Here is a 19,577-nt window from a genome sequence, read left to right as displayed (position 1 = left end):
AGAGATTGAAAGTGAAAATATATTTATAGATTTGGAGCCAAATGAACAATTAAAGAGGGGGAAAGAAATTGTCAAGACTCGAATCAAATAAAACAATAAAATCTGATTAAAACATACATAAGGGGCTAGAAATAGCCGCATGAAAATGAAACAGGCTATAATAGTTATTAAATTTAGAACAAATAAATTATTTATTCTAAAATTAACATTGATCATAAAAAGAAATGATAAAATAGTTGAGACCATTGAAAATAATATGAAGCTAAAACCTATAAAATTATAAAACACGAAATAAAAGCCAGATATAACAGATGTTTGTTTTATTTACATTTAAAGATGTTACCCTCATCTCCTGCTGCATTCATGAACTGAGCCCCACTGAGACCAGTGACTGCTAGTTAGCTTAGCACGATGAACGATTGTGGATGGGTAGTATTAGCATAGCTCTGCCCTCAGTAATCAAACACATTTTTTCTTCAAAACAAGCTTTGCCTACATGGATAGAAGTAGGGTGGTGCTTGACATTCATTGTGAAATAACTATAAATAGACAGACAACCATTGGCTCTCCCAGCCACGCCTACGGTCAATTTAGAGTCCGGATTAACCTGGTCCCCTCTTGATGTCTTTGGACTATGGAGGAAGCTGGAGTACCGGAGAGAACCACGCAGGAACAGGGAGAACATGGAGACTCACACAGAAAGACCCCGTGCTCCAGCCGAGGCTCCGCCCACAACCTGCTTGCTGGGGGGCCACGGTGATGACCTCTGCTCCACTGTGTCACCCAGACAATAAACTAATTTCCAAACAAATGGCGTGTTTCTAAAACTGCAAACTGTATCTCTGGAATCCAAAGGTCAGCAAACACCTAATATAGGTTTTAAGTTTAACATGTGTTCTCTCTTTCAGCTATTGAAACTGGTGGTCATCATGTTCTGTGAGGAAGGGTCTCTGCTGGAGAAGTTGCTGTCTGTCTGAGGCTTGCAGGTCAAAGCAACAGACCACAGGAACACAAATACGCCTGCAAGGAGACAAAGGAGAGGTGAAATCCTCCTCCAACATCAGCTGAGCGAGGAGGATCCAGCGAGCACTGACCTTGCAGCGAGTTGAGTATGGTGAAGATGTAGACCCCGGCGAGGGAGATGTAGGTGGTGATGGCTAAGCCCCATGGCAACCCCAGCACACAGCTGAGGCCCAGCACACTCACACAATCCTTCCAGAGCCTGCTCCAGTTCTCTCTGCTCCCATTCTTCCAGTTGCTGTTGCCTCCCCGCAGCGCCCAGAGCTTAAACACCACCAAGCCCAGCATGCAGGAATTATACAGCACCACCAGGCATGGGAAGGCCACCGCTGTGGCGTAGCTGACCAACAGTCTGTGTGGGAACTGGCTGCTGATCCAGCATCTGCAGGTTATTGTGGAGAAACAGTTACGATATGCACCAGCAGGGAATGCAAAGTTGTTATTGCGCTTTTCCAGTTTCTCACATCTCAGCTGTTGAACTACGGTTGCTGCTGTCCTTCGGAATGTATTTCCCATAAGCACCAGAAATCCCACAAACCAGCACAGTCAGAGTGGGAAGACCTAAGCGAAGACCAGAGACAGGTTCCTTCCATCAGCAGTTTTTACTCAGTGCAAAAAAAACAAACAAAAAAAGATCAACAAAAGGTCCAGTTGGATTGAGAACACTTCTTCCCATGTCCCCTCCTGGGTTTTAACTGTTTATTCATCTCTCGATATCAGAACCAAATATTTTCTTTTACATTTAAATCCCAGTCTCTTCTCTTCTTGTTTGATAACTCATCCTGCACTCAGAGGTGTGAACTAATCCGATGACAAAACCTTCTCAGATTATTAATAGAAGTCCCTGTTGTAGCTTCAAGGACCCCCCACCACCGCCCCGGACACTGACTGTAAAGGAGCAGCTGATGAATGTTTTAAAATGTTCAGTGACATGTCTCAGAATACAAAAGATGAGCCATGCGATCAAATTATTAATTCAAATTCCAGTTAGCAGATCTGACTTTTCCCACCACCGTGCTATAACAACTTATTTTGACTGTACAAGTGCGGATGAATTGTTTGGGCAGCCATGTGACGAACGCAGCCTCTGGGTTCATGAGTCACTTAAACTTCATTCTTCATACTGGCCAGCAGGTGGCGACATGAAAAACTAAATCTATTCATTTAGGAGCCTTTGAGAACAAGAGTCTACGCCTGGCTTGATTTTATGTCCCCAGTAAATATTTGTCTTCTTTAATACATTAAAGTCTTCCTTAATACAGCACGCTGATAGTTTTGGAAATCATGGTCCAATGTAGAGTGAACTTGAAGACAAGCTGGGGGTTTTTACTTAAGACACAACTGACAAGTCATGAGACACTGTGGTTCCTCTACTCTCATGTCCAAATATGGTCATTTCTGGCTCCAAAGTGGTCAGATTTGAGGAGCTTTGGCCTTCAGAAGAAACACAGAGTGAAAGACGATGTTAATCGTGGACAGAAATGTGGCTGAATTACTTCTCGTATTGCTGTGAGTCTGCTGTATGTGTAAAAAAAAAAAAAAGGCAAAAAGAAGTGACTACTAACAACCGGTCCTCAGCTTGTTGGCCCCCAGTTGTCTGCTTCATTACATTGACAATCTGCCCTCATCATGACCCCTGAGCTTTCAAAGCTCTATACAAACAGCCCTAGACCGGCTAATTTGGCAGTTCTGGGAGGCATCAGAGGGGCCGGCCCACCAAATAGCCACAGTAGCAAACCCATGACCTGCTGGGACCCATCAGATGTTGGCAGAGCCCATTTAGAGATTACAGGGTTCCTTAATTGGCAAAGCTGGTCTCACCCCATCCCACCAGGCTGAGCTTGAGCAGGTATCTCCTGACATAGATGTTGAAGACTCTGACCAGCAGGAGGTAAAGGTGGAACCCTTCCACAGCTGTCCAGCTGATGGTGGCCAGTAGGGACCAGTGCAGAAGGAGACCCAGTCCTTGACAAACCCAGTCCTCCTGGTCCCGCTTCAGCTTCCACACCCAGAAGCTTCCCAGCAGGAAGCTGATGTGGAGGCAGAGCAGCGCCCCAGTCAGGTGCAAGTGCACGCTGATGGCTTTCTCTGGACGCCTCCGGCTGGAAGAGGAAACACATGCAGTGTAAAATTGTCTTTCATAATCAGCGCTTATGATATTTTATTACTCAGCAGGTGTCATCCACATATCATTCCATCACCACCAGTCATCACCGAGCTCGGGTTCAGGATGCTGGTGTGTCCAGCAGGGACCCTCCTCGTGCTCTCTGACTAAGTCGGCCATGATTAGTAGCACTGTCATATCCAAGCAATCTTGGTGGTGGTCTTTGTTTGCCTCGTGTCTATGTTGTCTTGTGATTTCCCATTTTATTTTGAACTCTAACTCTCCTCCCGTTTCAGGTAACTTCCCCTTCCCCCTGGTGTGTTTCCCGCTGGTCTGATTGTCTTCCCCGCCCTGATTGTGTCCACCTGTTTCCCTTCACCTCGTGTATTTATAGTCTGCGTTTCCCTTTGTCTTGTGCTAGTTCGCCATGCCCGTCGCCTCAGACCAACCGTAGCCAGGCCATGCCTCCATCCTTGTCTGGTTGAGTTTTGTGAATCATTGATCCTTTGTCTCGCTAGATCCTCCTCTTTGTGAGTGATTTTGAGTTTGTAGCTTCGCCCCTTTTCCTCGCCACGAGTGACCTTCCATTTGTACTTTGCCAATAAATGTTGTTAATCTTGCTCCTCGCTGCAGAGTCGTGCACTTGGGTTCACCCCAGAATTTGGCCTTATCTTATCTCTTTCTCGACACCCAGATAAGAGAAAGAACTGCATGGATCTCAGAAACAGTGAAAATCTGCTGTTAAGCTCTTTCTTATCAGGGAGAGGTCACCCCATCCCACACACTGGAACTGACATGGGGTTTTGAAAAATGAAAAAAAGCACTGTGTAACAGTCAGGGTGTTGTCCCAGATATGTGTCCTCTTCACACTCTGGATGCATTTAGAGTTAGTTTCTACCTACCTTTGACCCACAGTTCTGGGACACAGACAAACAAGACGTATAACTTTGGGGCTTGTTCGTGAAACGCTCCGAAGCATAAAAGTTGCTCTTACGCAGGATAAGACTCTTGCTAGTGTGGTGGTGCAGGCAGGCCACCACCCCGGCTTGGGAAGAATCAAACGTTACAGATCAGTCTGAGACTAAACTGAGGGTTTCCTATTGAGTTTAAGAACAAATTTGTGGGTAAGAAATTTTTCATGAATGAGGGATTCTTTTTTAACAGGATAACCTACCCACCGAAACCTGGACACAACAATAAATGATGATAGTCACACAGCCAGATTGCTTTAAAAAAAAAGAACTCACTGAAGACAAGTGTAGATGATGAAGCTGATGACTGCGAAGACGACGGAGAGCGCCGAACCAACGTAGGTGATGTAGCTGAGGTTGGCAGCGTTTTGTTCACTCACGGGGAGTTCTGGGTTCTGGTGGAGGACAGGACACAGTGAAGGGAATGTAAACTTGTTTACAGCTCAGCAGGGCGATGGAGGCGCCTCCCACCACACACACACACACACACACACACACACACACACACACACACACACACACACACACACACACACACGCACAGTTTCAAACTAAGCAAGTCTTGCAGAAACGCTTGAAAACACCTCTTACAGGCAGAGTATGTAGCCCACTGGGTAGGGAGAGATGGGATTGGTGAAAAAGCATTTTCAGGAAATGGGGCATTATAAAAAAAATAAATAAATAAAAACACTTGGATAGAAAAGGAGAATTTACCACAAGCACAGCAAAAAAACTCAGGTGGTTGCAGCTACAGGTGAACGTGCCCCCATTGTACGAGGTCTCACAGCCTCCTGTGCTCCAGCGAGCTGAAAACACAACCGTGTTAATCGTTTGGGTTTGGTACGTGAATGTTGGGGTGGCCTGCAGCGCGGAGCCCACCTGATCCATCGTCCAACTCCTCCCAGAACACACAAGTCCCGCTGCTCACCTGGAACATGGATCACATCAACTTCAGGAGAGAGGATGATGGCGCTTTGTGATTCTCAACAAATGTTTGCTCTACCTGTTTGCTGCAGAGGAAGGTTAATATGATGGGCTGTGGCAGGTCTGTGACCCGATGGGTCCCAGCCTTCACAAACAGCACTTGACTCCCCATAACGTCGCCTTGAGGCTCAGGTTCGTGAGGAAGGATCTTCCTCGCCCGTCCCCTCCCCTGAGAGGAACTCGGCTGCGACAACAATCAAAGGAGGAAGACATGCTGGAATGAGGCTGAGGAGGGAGGAACATCGCCAGCAGCCCAGGGCTCCTCTCAGGGAGAGCTCGAGGGGCAAAATACACTTTTTTGGCTTTGAGGTGAAGTTTTAAAAATGCATGGAATTGCACCCACATTAAATATATAGCATGAACTCTTCTTTTATTTTCATATTAACTCAGCGTATAAATTGGGAAACTAGAAGCCAACACTGGAGTCCGACCAGAGAAACTTCCCCATTCACCTCTAGCTTTCTTGTCCGCTGTAATTATGAAGTAGGAGGAACAGTAAACGAGGCTTATCTCATTAACACTGCAGGTTGTGAATCATAGGATACGGGATAGGACTGGGCAGGGAACCCTCATTATGATATGTATCAGGACATATCGCCATGTGATACGACACAAGTGTGAGCACTCCTGGGACTGAAGACTCCCACACACCAGAAACCCTCGTTAGGTTAATTGGACGCATGCAGGTTGGAATGTGAGCGCTTGGGCTTCCTTCTCTGCTCCGTCTCTCTGTCTCTGCTGGGAGACTTCCCTGAACAGGACAAACGGGTGATGATGGATGGATGGACTGTGGCAGCGACTGACCTTGAAGAGAGTGCTGTTGAGCACAGTGGCTCTTAGCTCCACCTCCTCCTCCTCCTGAGCTCCAGCTCCTCTGATTCTCTGGAGAGCCGAAGACGGGATGTAAAACTGGAGAGCAGGATCGGGACTCTCCATGGCCTAAAAGACATCCGGTCCGACAAGGTAATTATGTTTTTCATATGAGAGTATTTTCTTCTTTTCTTTCATAAATCTGTACCTTTGTTCTTGTGGTTTTACATTTTTCAGCAGTAAAACTTTCTATTCCCGCTTCCACACACGTAAATGGAGCAGCCAGAAAAGAACATTTCTGTTCTTAGAGATGCACTTCTAGAGAATGTTCCTTCAGAGGCACATTAGTTGCCTCAAAAGAACAGCACTGCTCTTCAAAAGGCCAGAAGTGAACCTCTTGACAGGCAGGAAGGACACAAAGTCAACTAAAGAGTGCAGTTTTCTTTCAGAAAGGATTTTCTGGGTCTTTCATGTGACAAACATTGGTGCTCTTTGCTCTCTGTTAGAGTGTGCGTGCTGTGCACCAGCAGTTTTGACTCTGATCCGTGGTTTGTGTAGGGAGCGCAAGAATAGCAATGAAGTTCTACAGATGAAATTTGCAGAGGAAATGACTGTCAGAAAAAGTAAGCGGCAACACCAAACAGAGAGCTTGAAGCCTTGTAGTCCAAGTCCGTCCCGTCTGCTGGGTACGAGCTTGCTTGTCACTGTCTTGTGAAGGAGGACTATAATTTCTCAGTGTCCAACATTACTCAACAACTTCAGAATGATGATTAGACAAGAGAAGCAGACAAGAAAGAAAGTCCTCACATGTTGAGACGTGTTCAGTTTCCTGTAGACGAAGCCAGGTGTTGACCAAAGGCGAGTTTTTATTGTACAGGATGCCATATTGTCCTCATAACACCTAAAAACGGGAGCCGACAATCCAAGCGTGTGGTTATACAGAATTCTTGATAACTGAATGAAGGTGGATGTGATAATAACACTGGCTGCTGTCTTAGTGATCTTTAAGTTACCGTTCAGAAAACTCTACGTCCCTTTTGCCAGCTGAGTATTTTAAAAAACACTGTTTGTGAGCTGCTGAGTTTAAGACGTTACTTTTTCACATTATCACTCAACTTTTTACAGTTTCTTCTCTCTCTGAATTCTCTCCTCTGGCTGACTGAAAAGATCTTCCACGGAAAGAGAGTTTACCCGCAGACACTCGTGTCTGCATGGATTCATCATAAAGCCTTGATGGTGTAATTAGAGATAAGAGCCAGACTTTTTACAAAAGTCCGTTAACCTGGACTCTCATTAAATGATATACCGGGTGCTCGTGTATTCAAGTATTGTTACTTTGATTATAGTACACACGCAAAGCTTTGCGTTTGTATTTTTAAAGCTAGCTTGACTTTGAAAATGATTTCCTTGAGCTCAGTTGGAACATCGCACCTACAGGGTGACTTGCTTGTGATTGGACTGAGACCCTGGCGACAGCTGTAAATCACTTCCTGTTTCTGCTGCTAGTTACACTCAACATTTTCACATGCAGTCCACGCTCTCAACAGCGGTCGTGCACGGACTTCCAACTTCTTGTGATTGGACTGAAGCCCAGTAAATTCAGAGATGTCACTGCTGTAATTGGTTGTTTTGCTGTCTGGAGACCGACGAGCCTGCGGGCATCAGGTTGATAGGTGACGATTGCCGGGCACGATGAGAACGTCCTGCGCCACCGATCACAGGAACGTCCTTGGTTAAAATAATCCCTTATGGTGTAACTCTCCACCTCCACGCTGGTGCAGGATGTGCTTGCTGATGGAGAATTGTTGGGTGGAGGTTCATTGAAGGAGTGAGGTGCTGGACCTGCTCCACTTGGAAAGTGCCATGAGAGAACTTTGGTTGGGGTTTGACAAATAAAACTGACTTGACTGGACTCCATTCTATCAAACAAAGTTTAAAATTCATCCAAAAACATGGTTGAGAGCAACTAGCAGCAGAAAGAGGACGCGGCGTCCACCGGTCCAATCACGCTCAAGCTGTTTTCTCGCTCTTTCCTTGGTCTGAAATGTCATTGTGTTTGTGAAACCTGGTCGAGGTTTGACCCTCAGGACCACCAAACATTCACAACAAATTGTGCCACGTTGATTTTTGGCTGCTCCAAACGTTTTGGTAACAGAACATCACCTTTTCCCGATTCACAATTTTTACAGGTGTTTTTCAGTATCAGATGTGAATAACATACGATTTTTTTTTCTAAACTTTATCAGTAAATATCGGCCAACAATCTTCATATCAGCGCATCCCTGGTCATCTCAGCACTCATTCAGCAGCAGTTCATGACTTCACACCTCGTCACCTTCTTAAAAGCATCGCCAAGTTTTTCAGAAAACACAAAAAAAAACTGGAGTGGAAAAAAACATCAAAAGGAGTTATTTTAGGCAAAAATATCATTTTTGGTCAAAAAAATGACTGAGGTGATTATTTGAAGAAGGTGACGATCTTAGTCGGGTGAAGATGGATATTTGCCCTCAAAAAAAAGCAGAAGTGAGTGAGTTACTTGGTTGAGAGGATGGTATTTTGGACACATTTCTCGAGGATAGAGCTGCATTCTGTAAAGAGTTGAAGACAAACCGCTTACAAGCAAGCAAAACGGATCTCGTTAAAAACAACACTCAACAGTTGAAAGTTGGATTCACCTCACACCGAATTAATAAACACGGGAGGAAAACTCACCATCAGCTTTGGTTGTAGAAAACCAGACGTGCAACATGAGACAGACGGTCACCCACATCGTGTGTCACACTGCTTGATTCCCTGAGTTTGAAGCTCGCTCGGTGAGGTGGTTAGTGAGTTTCACATCTGCAGTGTCACATGTTGCTAGCAGGGTGGATGTGGTCAAACCTGAATAAAGGAAGTGATTCACTGATGAGGGCTTCAGGGTTTCTATCATGACTGAAGTCTGTAGGAGAGGTTTTGGAAATGTCCTTGCCGTGCCAAGCTGACTGAGATAGCGAGCGCCATATTTATCGTTCAGAATCACTCATGACACATGGAAAAATGTGAGAAAACACTGCCTTTAATTCAACTTTTTGGTCAGCAAGTTCCAAACATTAAGGTCAACGGAACTACAGCACATTTATCTCATGGAAACTGAAAATAAGAAATGAAGTGCACACTTTATTTTCTATGCCTTTATTGTACAGTGGCATATTCCCTGGAGTCAAAGACTGCAAATAGAAAGAGGAAGTTTTCAAATGTGACGCTTTTTCACTCAAGAAAATAAAAGAATTAAGACACTTGGTCCACAAGCACTGGCACAAACTGTTTCCACAGGAAGTGAAACCTCAGCCACATGACCTGAGCCTCAAATGTTTTAACCTCATGTTAATATTTACATTTTTTCTTATCTCTCTTCATTCATTTATTTTTGTACTGTATGACTCATTCCAGCTAATATAACTTCAATATATCTGAAAAATTGAAATAAACATGCCCAGCCCTGACCTAAATCTAACCTCAACTCTAAAACCAAGTCTCAACCCTCAAACAGCTGTGAAAAATGTGTCGGGTCCAGTATTTTGACTCTACAAATCATGTCAGAGCCCATAAAGCATCCAGCTTTCAAATCCAGCTGAGTGAAGTCTCAGAATGTCTTCTAGTGCCACTCTCCAGTTACTTCCTGGGCGGCCCAGTGGAGCAGTGGTCCTCCCTGTGGCCCCCCACCAAGAAGGTTGTGGGTGGAGCCCCGGCTGCAGCACGGGGTCTTTCTGTGTGAGTCTCCATGTTCTCCCTGTTCCTGCTGGGTTCTCTCTGGTACTCCAGCTTCCTCCACAGTCCAAAGACATCAAGAGGGACCAGGTTGATCCAGACTCTAAATTGACCGTAGGCGTGGCTGGGAGAGCCAATGGTTGTCTGTCTCTATGTGTTGGCCCTGCCATGGACTGGTGACCTGTCCAGGGGGAAGGCTGCTGGGATAGGCTCCACCCCCACCACCCTCAACAGGAGAAGAGGGGGAAGATGGATGGATGGAGGGATGTATGGAAGGATGGATGGGGCTGAACCCTCATCAAACCACTTTTCTCCGCATATCATCTTTTGTCAAGTAATTTGAAAATTTGGATTCACACGCATTCAGTTCCTTTGCCAAATATTGCATTTTTTAAGTTCCCTTATCTGTTCTGAAAAGACCTTTAAAAAATTCAATACATTTCCCTCCCAGGCGCAGCCCTTAACCCGTACAGGAGACAACAGCTGCAGAGCAGTTGCATTTCCTGTCTCTCTCTTTGATTTCAAAAGGCAAAAATTGACGTTCGGTGCTATTGAGCGGGACATGAAGCTATTGTATTCTTCAAGGTCTTAATATTGCACCACGTATATTGACACAATGAGCATTGAACACAAATATTAAATTCTACGAGACAGTCCTTAAGATCCTGTTTCTGTTCTGGTCTTGTTTCAGATGCCATCAAGCGGGATCTCTGGTCGTAATCACTCGCAAGTCCGTCACTGACCAATCAGCATTCATTAGCAGAATGTTAGCGTGTTACGGCCAACATCGACCCAACCTGAAAGAAATCGAAAGGACAAAAGTACTAACTAACTTCACTTTTAATGTGAGATAAATATGAAGTTGCTGATACTACAATAAAATGTGTGACTTTTCAGCGACAGTTAGGTGAAAGAGACAAATTTAGCCTTCTAGCTCCAAAAACCCCAATTCATTCTGCATTCGCCCGCTATCACCCCCAGTGGCATTCCGGTAGAACTGCAACCAAGTTCGTTACAGTGGGGATTGATGGAGAGTGGCGTGGCTCCCCGTGGCGGGCTCTGGTGAAGTCACGCGGGTCATTTTGGGTTGCTGGTTCGCTGTTGGTGCTACGTATGTCACTGCTGGTCCTGGCAGATGAACCTCCAGTCTTTTTCAAAGACATCACAAACCACAAGAAGATGAAGAAACCTGCATGTGTCAAAGGAAAGACAGACTGAGTGCTGGCGAGAGGGACCCCATGGTGCAAATGCAATCATGAATGAGAAGACATGTTAGCACAGCAGAGTAACAGGAAGTTAGCATAGCCCTGGGTTCCTTAGCAAAGCCAATGGGACTTTTACACGGGGGTTTTCCATCATGACCAAAATGACGCTCTGTGGCAAACAAAACTTTGACTCACACTGCACTTTTATGATTCTTGAAGTACAAAGAAGAACTAAGCTAACATCATGCTAGGAATGAACTATGTGACAGATGACTTCATCCCCTTCTCTTGCTTTCAGTGTGATGACATGCACCGTCTCACTGAGCCACTTGTAAGAAACTGGTGTCCCAAAGGCACACAGAGTATTTATAATATTTATACTCCATAGAATAAAATAGTAACACATCCACTCAGTCATTTTATGACATGAAAACAGGAGAAAAGTTCATGCTGTTGCTTTATAGCAGTGCCATAAACACTTCACCTCAATTCAAAGCAAAACTCCCCCCAGAAAGTGTTTTTATTGCCTTTCAAGAACTCACAAATATCTGTCTTGAGCTCATGAAGAAGTTTTTCCTGCCTGTGTCACTTCTTTGTGACTCCAGAATGCAGAAAGAGCCAGCTGCATTTATTTAGCGTGAAGCTAATGTTGAATGATGGCTAACAACAGCGAAACTGTCTTCAAACATCAGTTGACACTCCTCTGTCGCTCGGTACAATCTGCATCTTATTGTTCATCGAGCTGAAACCACAAAGAAACCAGCTGAAGCCTTCATGGACATTTTTGGAGAGTTCAGCTGTTGCGAGCAGTCAGCCGTCATAGCTTCGAGCTCAATAGACGTGGCTGGCTCTTTCTGCATTCTGGATCCACAAGGAGGGGATGAAGGAGGTGAAAAACATCTTTTTGAGTTTGACACCTATTTGTACTTGAAAGGTAAACAACACTTTTTGGGTGATATAGCGCTCTAAGCTAGCGTTAACCACAGGCCATCTAAGGGGTTTGACTGTAAAACCCCAAATTTTCACTAGATTTTGAGACAAAGGGAACCAGACACAATGCCAAACTTCAGGCCTTATTTGTGCAGGACTCTATATCTGCAACAAAAAAGAGCTTATGACTATGAACCTCAGATTTGTGTTTACGCGGCATATGTTTGCCTCCTCTAACTTTGTTCGTCATGTTTGCAGTAACATCAGCACAGAGTAGAGCTCGTAGGTTGTGGAGACCTTGCAGTGAGTTGAAGATGCTGAAGAGGTAGAGGCCTGGAACACTCAGGTCCCCGAACGAGAAGAAGATCAGGCCCCAGGGGATGCCGAGCAGAGTGGTGACTCCCAGCAGGGTGAAGATGTCTTTCTTGGCTCGGGCACAATCATTCTGCCCAAACTGGCAAAACACAGTGACCATTATGGCCCGTCACACACTAAAGCTGCTTCCTATGACATTACAGCATTCAGTGTCCATTCAACTTGTTTAAAAAATCATCATATCAGCAAACCAGTTGAAGACTGAAGGGTAAGAGTGGTTCAGAGCGCAGAATGATCGTACCTCTTTCCTGTGGCGGAGCCTGAGGACACGTTGGACTGTCACCGCTAACATAATCATGTTAAAGGCAAAAACGAAGCAGAAAACACCCACGGTGGTCACCATCTTCACAGTGGAGTCGGATATATAGCATCTACCAACAGAGGGAGTCAGTGAGGGGAAGGTGTCTCGGGTCGAGTAACATCTAGAGGTGAAGCTGAAGATCGCGCCCTCTGATGGTCTCATCCAGGGGTGGGCAACCGTGTGCCATGGAGGGCCGTGTGTATGCAGGTTTTCCTTCCAACCCAACACTTTAACAGGTGACCTCACTCATTAACACTCCTCTGTGGCTGAAGGTGTGTTCATCAGTGGAATCACCTGTTGAAGTGTTGGGTTGGAAGGAGAACCTGCATACACACGGCCCTCCATGGCACACGGTTGCCCACCCCTGGTCTAATCCTTTACATGTGTGGGGGTAGAAGAGTCAACAAAAAAATAACATCATATCATATCTTATATTTAGCTTCAGGGAAGCTACATTTTCCCTTTGAGTGCTCAGAGGAGGTGTTTTTAAAATGATATGAAGGCCTCATTCAGAGCTAAGCAAATAGAACACACTAATGATCATGTAGTTATTAATATTATCTTCTGTTTATGCCAATAATCCGTCCTGGGTGTACCTCGAATGATCAGCATGACTATTGCTCATGCTCTCTCTTACATTGTGGTGCTGTTGGGGTCAAACGAGCTGAGAGGGGTGCGGCCGTACGCGTCTCTGTCAACGAGGACCACCAGGGACACCACGACTGCGGGGACACCTGAGGGAAGAGATGGATCCTCTCAGGAGCGGGCTCAACCAGAACTTCCTTTTATACCCATTTATATGCTACAGAAAGAAAACAAACCCAGTACGATACAGCAGAGAGACAACACAAGAGCTCAGTGCGGTACTTTGTTGCCTCTACTCACTCCATCCCACCAGGCTGAGCTTGAGCATGTATCTTCTGATGTAGATGTTGAAGACCCTGACCAACAGAAGGTAGAGGTGGAAACTCTCCAGAGCCATCCAGCTGAAGCTGGCCAGCAGTGAGTAGTGAAGAGAGAGCGCCATGTAAAAACAAAACGCCGTGGAGGACCCGGCTGCCACCGCCTGACTGGGGAGGAAGTGCAGGTTGAGGAGGATCAGGGCGACGGCGAGGCTCACGTGGACCCGCATGGACACGTCTGCCTTGATGCTTCTGTTGGTCAGGCAACAAGTTGAGAAACTTTATACAAATCTGTCATGAACTTAAACTCAAGGATCACTTGTATTTCCAGTTTATGTGAAGTAGTAATAAGTCTGAACAGGGAAACTTTACAAGAAATAATATATCATTATAATATCATTATTGTTTTTAATCATTATTATTATTATTATCAACATTTACATAGCAAGGGTAATAATAAGAATAAGAATAAGAATAATTTAATTGATTTATTTTAATTGGAAATTAAATGCCAGAAAATTAGAAATATAATGGCGACATCTGGAGCCGACCAAGCTGAGCAGGTTGTTGTCCATGTCGGGGGAGAATACTTGGATCCTGCTGCACCACAGTGATACATGTAGAAAATAATATCATGATATGAACACGCCTCCGCTGCATGTTAACACGTTGTTTATTGTACGTGTGTTAAAGATGCACCAGACCAAGACATGTAAACAGGAGTGGAACGTAACAAGAGTATTTTTACTCAAGAACTGATCTTAAGTACAATGTCAAGGTAGTTTACTGGAGTATTTCGGTCTTTTTCTCTTTTATTCCACAAAACTTCAAAGACCATATTGTGCTTTTTACTCCATTACATTTATTCGAACACTCACTAGTTACTTGATGAAGATGATGGACTTTAACCTGTAGAGTTTCCAACTCTAACCGGAACACACGTGCCATTTTAACATGACACTGATGAATACTCAGCCATGCTGTGTACTTTGACTTTTTCATGTTTAAGTTCCATGCAGTTCTATCCGGGAAGTGTGAACTTCTTCCACCACTGGTTGTGCATCGTTTTGTGTCATTTATCAAGCCTGCGTCGATTCTATGACTCCCAGCTGGACTCACCTGAAGAAGAGTGACGCACCTTTTAGTGATGAAGAGCAGCACGGTGACGACGAGGGCGAGGAGGGAGAGGCTGCAGCCCGCGAGGCTGATGTACGTCATCACCTCCAGGTTTGCTCGTGAAAGAGAAGCTGAGGTCTGTGAAGGACACGCAGAGGTTTCTCCTCACTGGCGCCCTCCTGACATCAGATCTACAGACTGGCATGTGTTGTTGTTCTATCCTACTTCATTTCAGGGGCAATACTGCACTCTGATGTTACGACCAGTTTATGATTAATACTTGTGTGCAAAATTGACCAAAGTAGAATGAAGAGTAACGCCCCTGAGTATTCAACAGTTAAAAGACAAGAGTCCTAAACCACTGGATCAAACACTGCACTTTGTCATTCTGACTGAAGTTTTTCCCTCCGGTCTAAAATCTTGCTTGTGTTGTACGTCGCTTTGGACAAAAGCGTCTGCTAAATGAAATTGTAGAATTGTAGAATTATAAGAATAATGATTAATAATAATAATAATAATAATAATAATAAGAAGAAGTTGTCTATAATGATCACTTCTACATTTGAGGTTTATCCTTCTATGTTTATTCATATTAATTGTTGACGACAAATACGGACTAAAAAGTGAATATTCAGGATTATGTTTTGTCTTCATGAAGTCAGCCACACAACTCTTATTCTTATTAGTTTTAAATATCTTTTACTTTACTGATTCAATGTCAGGCTCTGCTTTTGCTGTCTGTCATGAAATTAGACCCTCGATTTAAGTAAAAGTACCAGGACGGCACCAGTGTGGGTCCTCTTTTACAAGCACACACCCTGCATGGAAAACCCCATTCAAGTTAAGCAGCAACAGAGCGACATCACGTGGACTTCTGGTGTTACAACTGTGACACTAATAAATAGACTGTTAGCCTCTTCAGCCTCCAGGGGTGAAGTCAAGTCAGAGGCTGGTTGATTGTGTCACATCTGAACCATGGTTGGGGGAGTGAACGTGCGTCTCACCCTCCACATAGAGGACAACATCTCAGGAAGCATCAGGGACTGTCACTCCACACTCAGACAATATTTGATGAAAAAGTCCCGTCCTACCATGAGCACACCGAAGTATGTGAGGTGGTCGCAGGAGCAGGTGACTCGACCCTGATGGGGCTCCCACAGCGTTTCACAGCCATCAGAACTGTACTCTGACCAGTCAGACACACACACACACACACACACACACACACACACACACACACACACACACACACACACACACACACACACACACACACACACACACACACAAACCCACGTATTCAGCAAACAAATGAGAATAAATTACACAGTCTCACTCTTCAGGAATTTAATGTCTAAATTTCACAGTTATCCTTTTGTAAGTTTCTCACCTTTTGATGAAAAATTCAAGAACACACATTCAGGATTTGGGGAGTCCTGTGATGCAACGATAAGTTTGATTACAGGGTTACATTGTCGTGATTTAATCCACGTTAGTTCAGGTTTATCTATTTGGTGGGTGCAAAAACAAAAAAAAAGTAGTTTCAGTAAATGTTCTGTGTGATTTTTGTTACTTTCACTTTGGTAGTGAGCTTCATGGTGATGTTCACACGCTGCTGTAACCCTGAAATCCTCCTGCTCCTCACGCTCAGGCCGACCAGTCTGCGCTCGTACAGTTCACCCTGGGAGGCTCCCCCTGAGGGCTACAACACACAACACACTCAGTCCACTAATACGACCATTTATTCAAGAAAATGTCAAAAGCGATTGGTCGAGGTTTCCTTGGCGTGTTTGAAGTTCTTTTACAATATTGTATTCTTTTTTTACATGCTGGAGTGAAGTGCTGGAGCTTGTAGGTAAAATATAGAGCCACAATGGTTTGTTCCCCTTACATGCGCCATTGCATCAGAGGATATTATGTGTGAGGAATTAAATCACTTCCTCTTTTTTATCCGTGCAGTTTTTAAAAACTTTTGTCATTTCATAACATTTACTTTTTTCGCTGTGAGGCGTCAAAAAATTATGGTATAAATCATTAAAATATTGTTTCTTGTTACAGAACTATTTTTCAGGAATAAAGTCACAAAAACGGGTGCAATGTGAACATTTCAGCATTTAATTCATGCCGGCGAATGGTGACATCATTCAAGTTGCTGTCCACTCTGGTTCAGCTCCAGCGCCGACCTGCTGCTGAAGTAAGGCGACACCCTTAAAATACTACGTCAATCAAATAAAACACGAGTTCTCTGAAGGTCTGTGTTAACAACTTCTTAACCAATGGTATGATTGGAATTGGCAGCAGGAGCTTTGACAGTATTCAGTACTTAAATTGACTAAAATCAAAATTTCCTGTCACCTTTGTTCTGACTTCTAAGTAAATGGTTTGGGTCGGTGGGCCACAGTTGCAATTTATTAGCATCCAAACCGAGCTAGTGCCTCTCATCAAACGCTAGCACGAGAAACAAGAAAATGCTAACTTCCTTAGCATGGGACTGAAAGCGAAGCTCTAAATTTTCCAGTTATACCAGCTGGAGGTGCCGAAGGTAGAACCAGGCTGTGCGGGCACAGACGGCTGACGCGAGTTCTCAGGGCGGCTGGGTCTCACCTCAGGGGGTGCAGGGTGTTATTACGTGATGGGAGGGGCGCATGTCTAGAATAATTTTACACCACATAAACTTGCTAATGAAAGCCGATTGATCCTGTTTTCTGAGGAGACGAGGAGTTTTCCGTCATTTCCCTCTTGTGCGTCATGAACATCAATGCCACACGGGAAAGAAGCACTCCTGTTTGTCCAGACGGCACCAGTGTGAAGTGTCTCGTACTTGTATACGACCTTTTGGTAGCTGTGGCAGCACGGAGGACAGCGACGGTGTTTCCAATGTATTCCAATGTGATTTATTTTTGTATTTTTATTTATTTTTTTATCTTTCAAACTCAGCATCAGCTGAACAGAGTTAGAGCGCTTCTTGAACACAGCTGGGTTGAATCCCTGGTGCAAGCGGGTGTGAACCAGAATGGAGCCCAAGTCAATTCTATTGAGTCTTTACGTTTCAAAATCCTAATCAGTTAAAAAAAAACAAGCTGTTCTTGACTGAAGCTCCTCAATTCTGTCTCTAAACTTTGCATCAAAAGAGTAAGAGTAGTCTCTGACCCCTTCGGTCTGAGGCCAGGTCATCATGCAGAACACAATGGTGCTGTTCCTGTCTGGGTTCAACTCACTCGGCAGCTGAACGGTTACTTTGCTGTTGCGTACAGGTGTGTTTGGCTTTGCCTGCATCAGAGACAGAAACACAAAAAGAGGAAGAGAACCGCTGTCACAGGCCAGTGCAGCGTTTGTCAGGCGCAGACGAGGCTGCGTGATCTCTCTGCATGTCTGGACTCATTTGAGATAAATTCTTACCTCGCTGTCACTGGCATGAAACTCAAGGACTCTGAAGGGGCCTCTGGGTTTGTGCAGGACAGCGACCATGTTTTCGGCCAACAGGGGCGTCGTCTCATCCACCTCCATTTGCTCCAGAGTCTTTTCTAGGTCCTCAATCACTCTTGTCAGGAAGAAGAAAAAGAATACTGAAAAAAACATGGTTCTCATAATGATGATGATCTTATCATTAACTTGGGACCAAGGAATGTCTGGCCTGCCTGCTGCTCACCCTCAGCAATTCCTTGCAATATCCTGCTTTTTCTTTTCGTTTTTTTTTCTTTTTTTTAAAGAAAATACTTACTCAAAGGCTTTCTGCTGGTTTCCATTTTTCAATATTTTGTTTACATTTTCCATACAACCGTCGAAATTCCAAACGCCTGTAAAGTACATTCATGATTTGATAAGACATCTATACAATTGTGTGATCAATTATATGTGTTGGAACGTCCTACCTGTTTTACCACAACGGCCCAATCTTAGACCCGCCAGTCCTCCCTGGTTCTGACCCTTTCCTCCCTCCCCCTGCGGATTTTTCTTCTCAGTGTTCCGCGTATGATTCAGAGACGCCAAAGACGCAACAAACCAGAAACGGAGCCACCAGTTCATCCTGTGAGTTTAAGAAAATTCATTCAGCGACAGAAAAAAATGTTATTGTAAATATTATTGTAAAAATGTAATATTGTAAAAATGTCCCTCACCAACAGACTTTGAATTGTGAACCAAATACAAAAAGAAAACATGAATCAAGTTTAAGTTGCAAAGCAGCACGACCACGTTAACACACACACGCTGAATAGAAAGAGGAGAAATCCCACATTTATTGACTTGAACGTGAAACGGCAGACAGCAGATTTTAAAGCACTGGTTACTTGTGAGATTTTAGGTTATTTAACTTTAGATTTAGATGTCCTTGAATGTATATCTTGTTTTTAGAGGGATGATGCAAGTTGATGAACATTTCTAGAAAAGACAATATGTATATATATATATATATATATATATATATATATATATATATATATATATATATATATATATATATATATATAAATGCTTCAAAATTTCAAAATGTATGTATTAAAGAATGTAAACTAGCAACACATTTAGCAGGGCAAAAATCTCAGAGGACCCAGCCAACATGTCTCGATGCTGAGCAAACTGGGATCATATGGGAAGAGCGCAGCCCACTTTAGACCCAGGTTCCGTTTGGACCCAGCTCCACTTGGATGTGTGAACGGGCCTTGGTACAAAGGCTCGTTGCCTTCACATTGGTTTCGCGTTGTCAGTGACTACAGAGCCTCCAGGCCTGGAGGAGCTGTCACGATCCTTGTCTTGTTCCCGTTTTCTTTTGTAGTTGGTGTCCTGTCTTCCTGTGCTCCCTCCCGTGATGACCTCAGGTGTCTCACCTGTGTTCATTGCACCACCTGTGTCTCATTTCCCCCAGCATATTTAACCTCTGTGGTCCCAGGTCTGGTGTTGGAGCGTTAGTCATGTTGTTTCTAGGTGTTGCCTCTGTGGGTTTGAGTAAGTTTTGTTTTTGCACTTTGTCTTTTGTTAATACTTGGATTTTGTCCAGGACTTGGGCCTGTTGACCTCTTTGATTTGCTGCTTATGTTTTTTCCTTCCATTGGTATGTTGAGGTTCCTGTGTCTGTAACTTTTGACTAGTCAATATTATACATGTCTGCATTTT

At 44.2% G+C, this 19,577-nt stretch overlaps 2 protein-coding genes across 4 annotated transcripts; both read right to left on the bottom strand.

Moving 5' to 3' along the window:
• Positions 1 to 62: 62 nt before the first annotated feature.
• On the bottom strand, positions 63 to 8,720 carry LOC147269772 (adhesion G protein-coupled receptor G3-like). Of its 3 annotated transcripts, XM_086190652.1 has the most exons (12): positions 8,602 to 8,693; positions 8,426 to 8,477; positions 6,697 to 6,790; positions 5,884 to 6,018; positions 5,099 to 5,263; positions 4,975 to 5,023; positions 4,810 to 4,901; positions 4,372 to 4,490; positions 2,842 to 3,122; positions 1,485 to 1,581; positions 1,095 to 1,402; positions 63 to 1,020 (listed from the first exon to the last, which is right to left on the bottom strand). In XM_086190652.1, exons 1-12 carry the CDS (start codon positions 8,657 to 8,659, stop codon positions 905 to 907), a joined length of 1,566 nt encoding a protein of 521 aa, XP_086046778.1. In that variant the 5' UTR covers positions 8,660 to 8,693; the 3' UTR covers positions 63 to 904. The 3 variants fall into 3 exon arrangements, with proteins under 3 accessions (XP_086046778.1, XP_086046779.1, XP_086046780.1); XM_086190653.1 differs by lacking the exon at positions 8,426 to 8,477 and having other exon boundaries at positions 8,602 to 8,720; XM_086190654.1 differs by lacking the exon at positions 6,697 to 6,790 and having other exon boundaries at positions 8,602 to 8,644.
• Positions 8,721 to 9,634: 914 nt separating this feature from the next.
• Positions 9,635 to 18,354, bottom strand: LOC147269771 (adhesion G protein-coupled receptor G2). The gene is made up of 11 exons (XM_086196335.1): positions 17,865 to 18,354; positions 17,589 to 17,735; positions 16,039 to 16,167; positions 15,856 to 15,901; positions 15,557 to 15,651; positions 14,488 to 14,603; positions 13,333 to 13,601; positions 13,085 to 13,181; positions 12,388 to 12,517; positions 12,069 to 12,225; positions 9,635 to 10,825 (listed from the first exon to the last, which is right to left on the bottom strand). The coding sequence occupies exons 1-11, from the start codon at positions 18,051 to 18,053 to the stop codon at positions 10,608 to 10,610; spliced, it is 1,593 nt and encodes a 530-aa protein (XP_086052461.1). The 5' UTR covers positions 18,054 to 18,354; the 3' UTR covers positions 9,635 to 10,607.
• Between the last annotated feature and the right edge of the window lie 1,223 nt (positions 18,355 to 19,577).

This window comes from Aulostomus chinensis, chromosome 2 (assembly GCF_037954235.1).
Source record: "Aulostomus chinensis isolate RoL2024-O1b breed Wild chromosome 2, RoL_Achi_v1.0, whole genome shotgun sequence".
Taxonomy (NCBI): Eukaryota; Metazoa; Chordata; class Actinopteri; order Syngnathiformes; family Aulostomidae; genus Aulostomus; species Aulostomus chinensis.
This window is presented reverse-complemented; position numbering and strand designations above follow the sequence as displayed.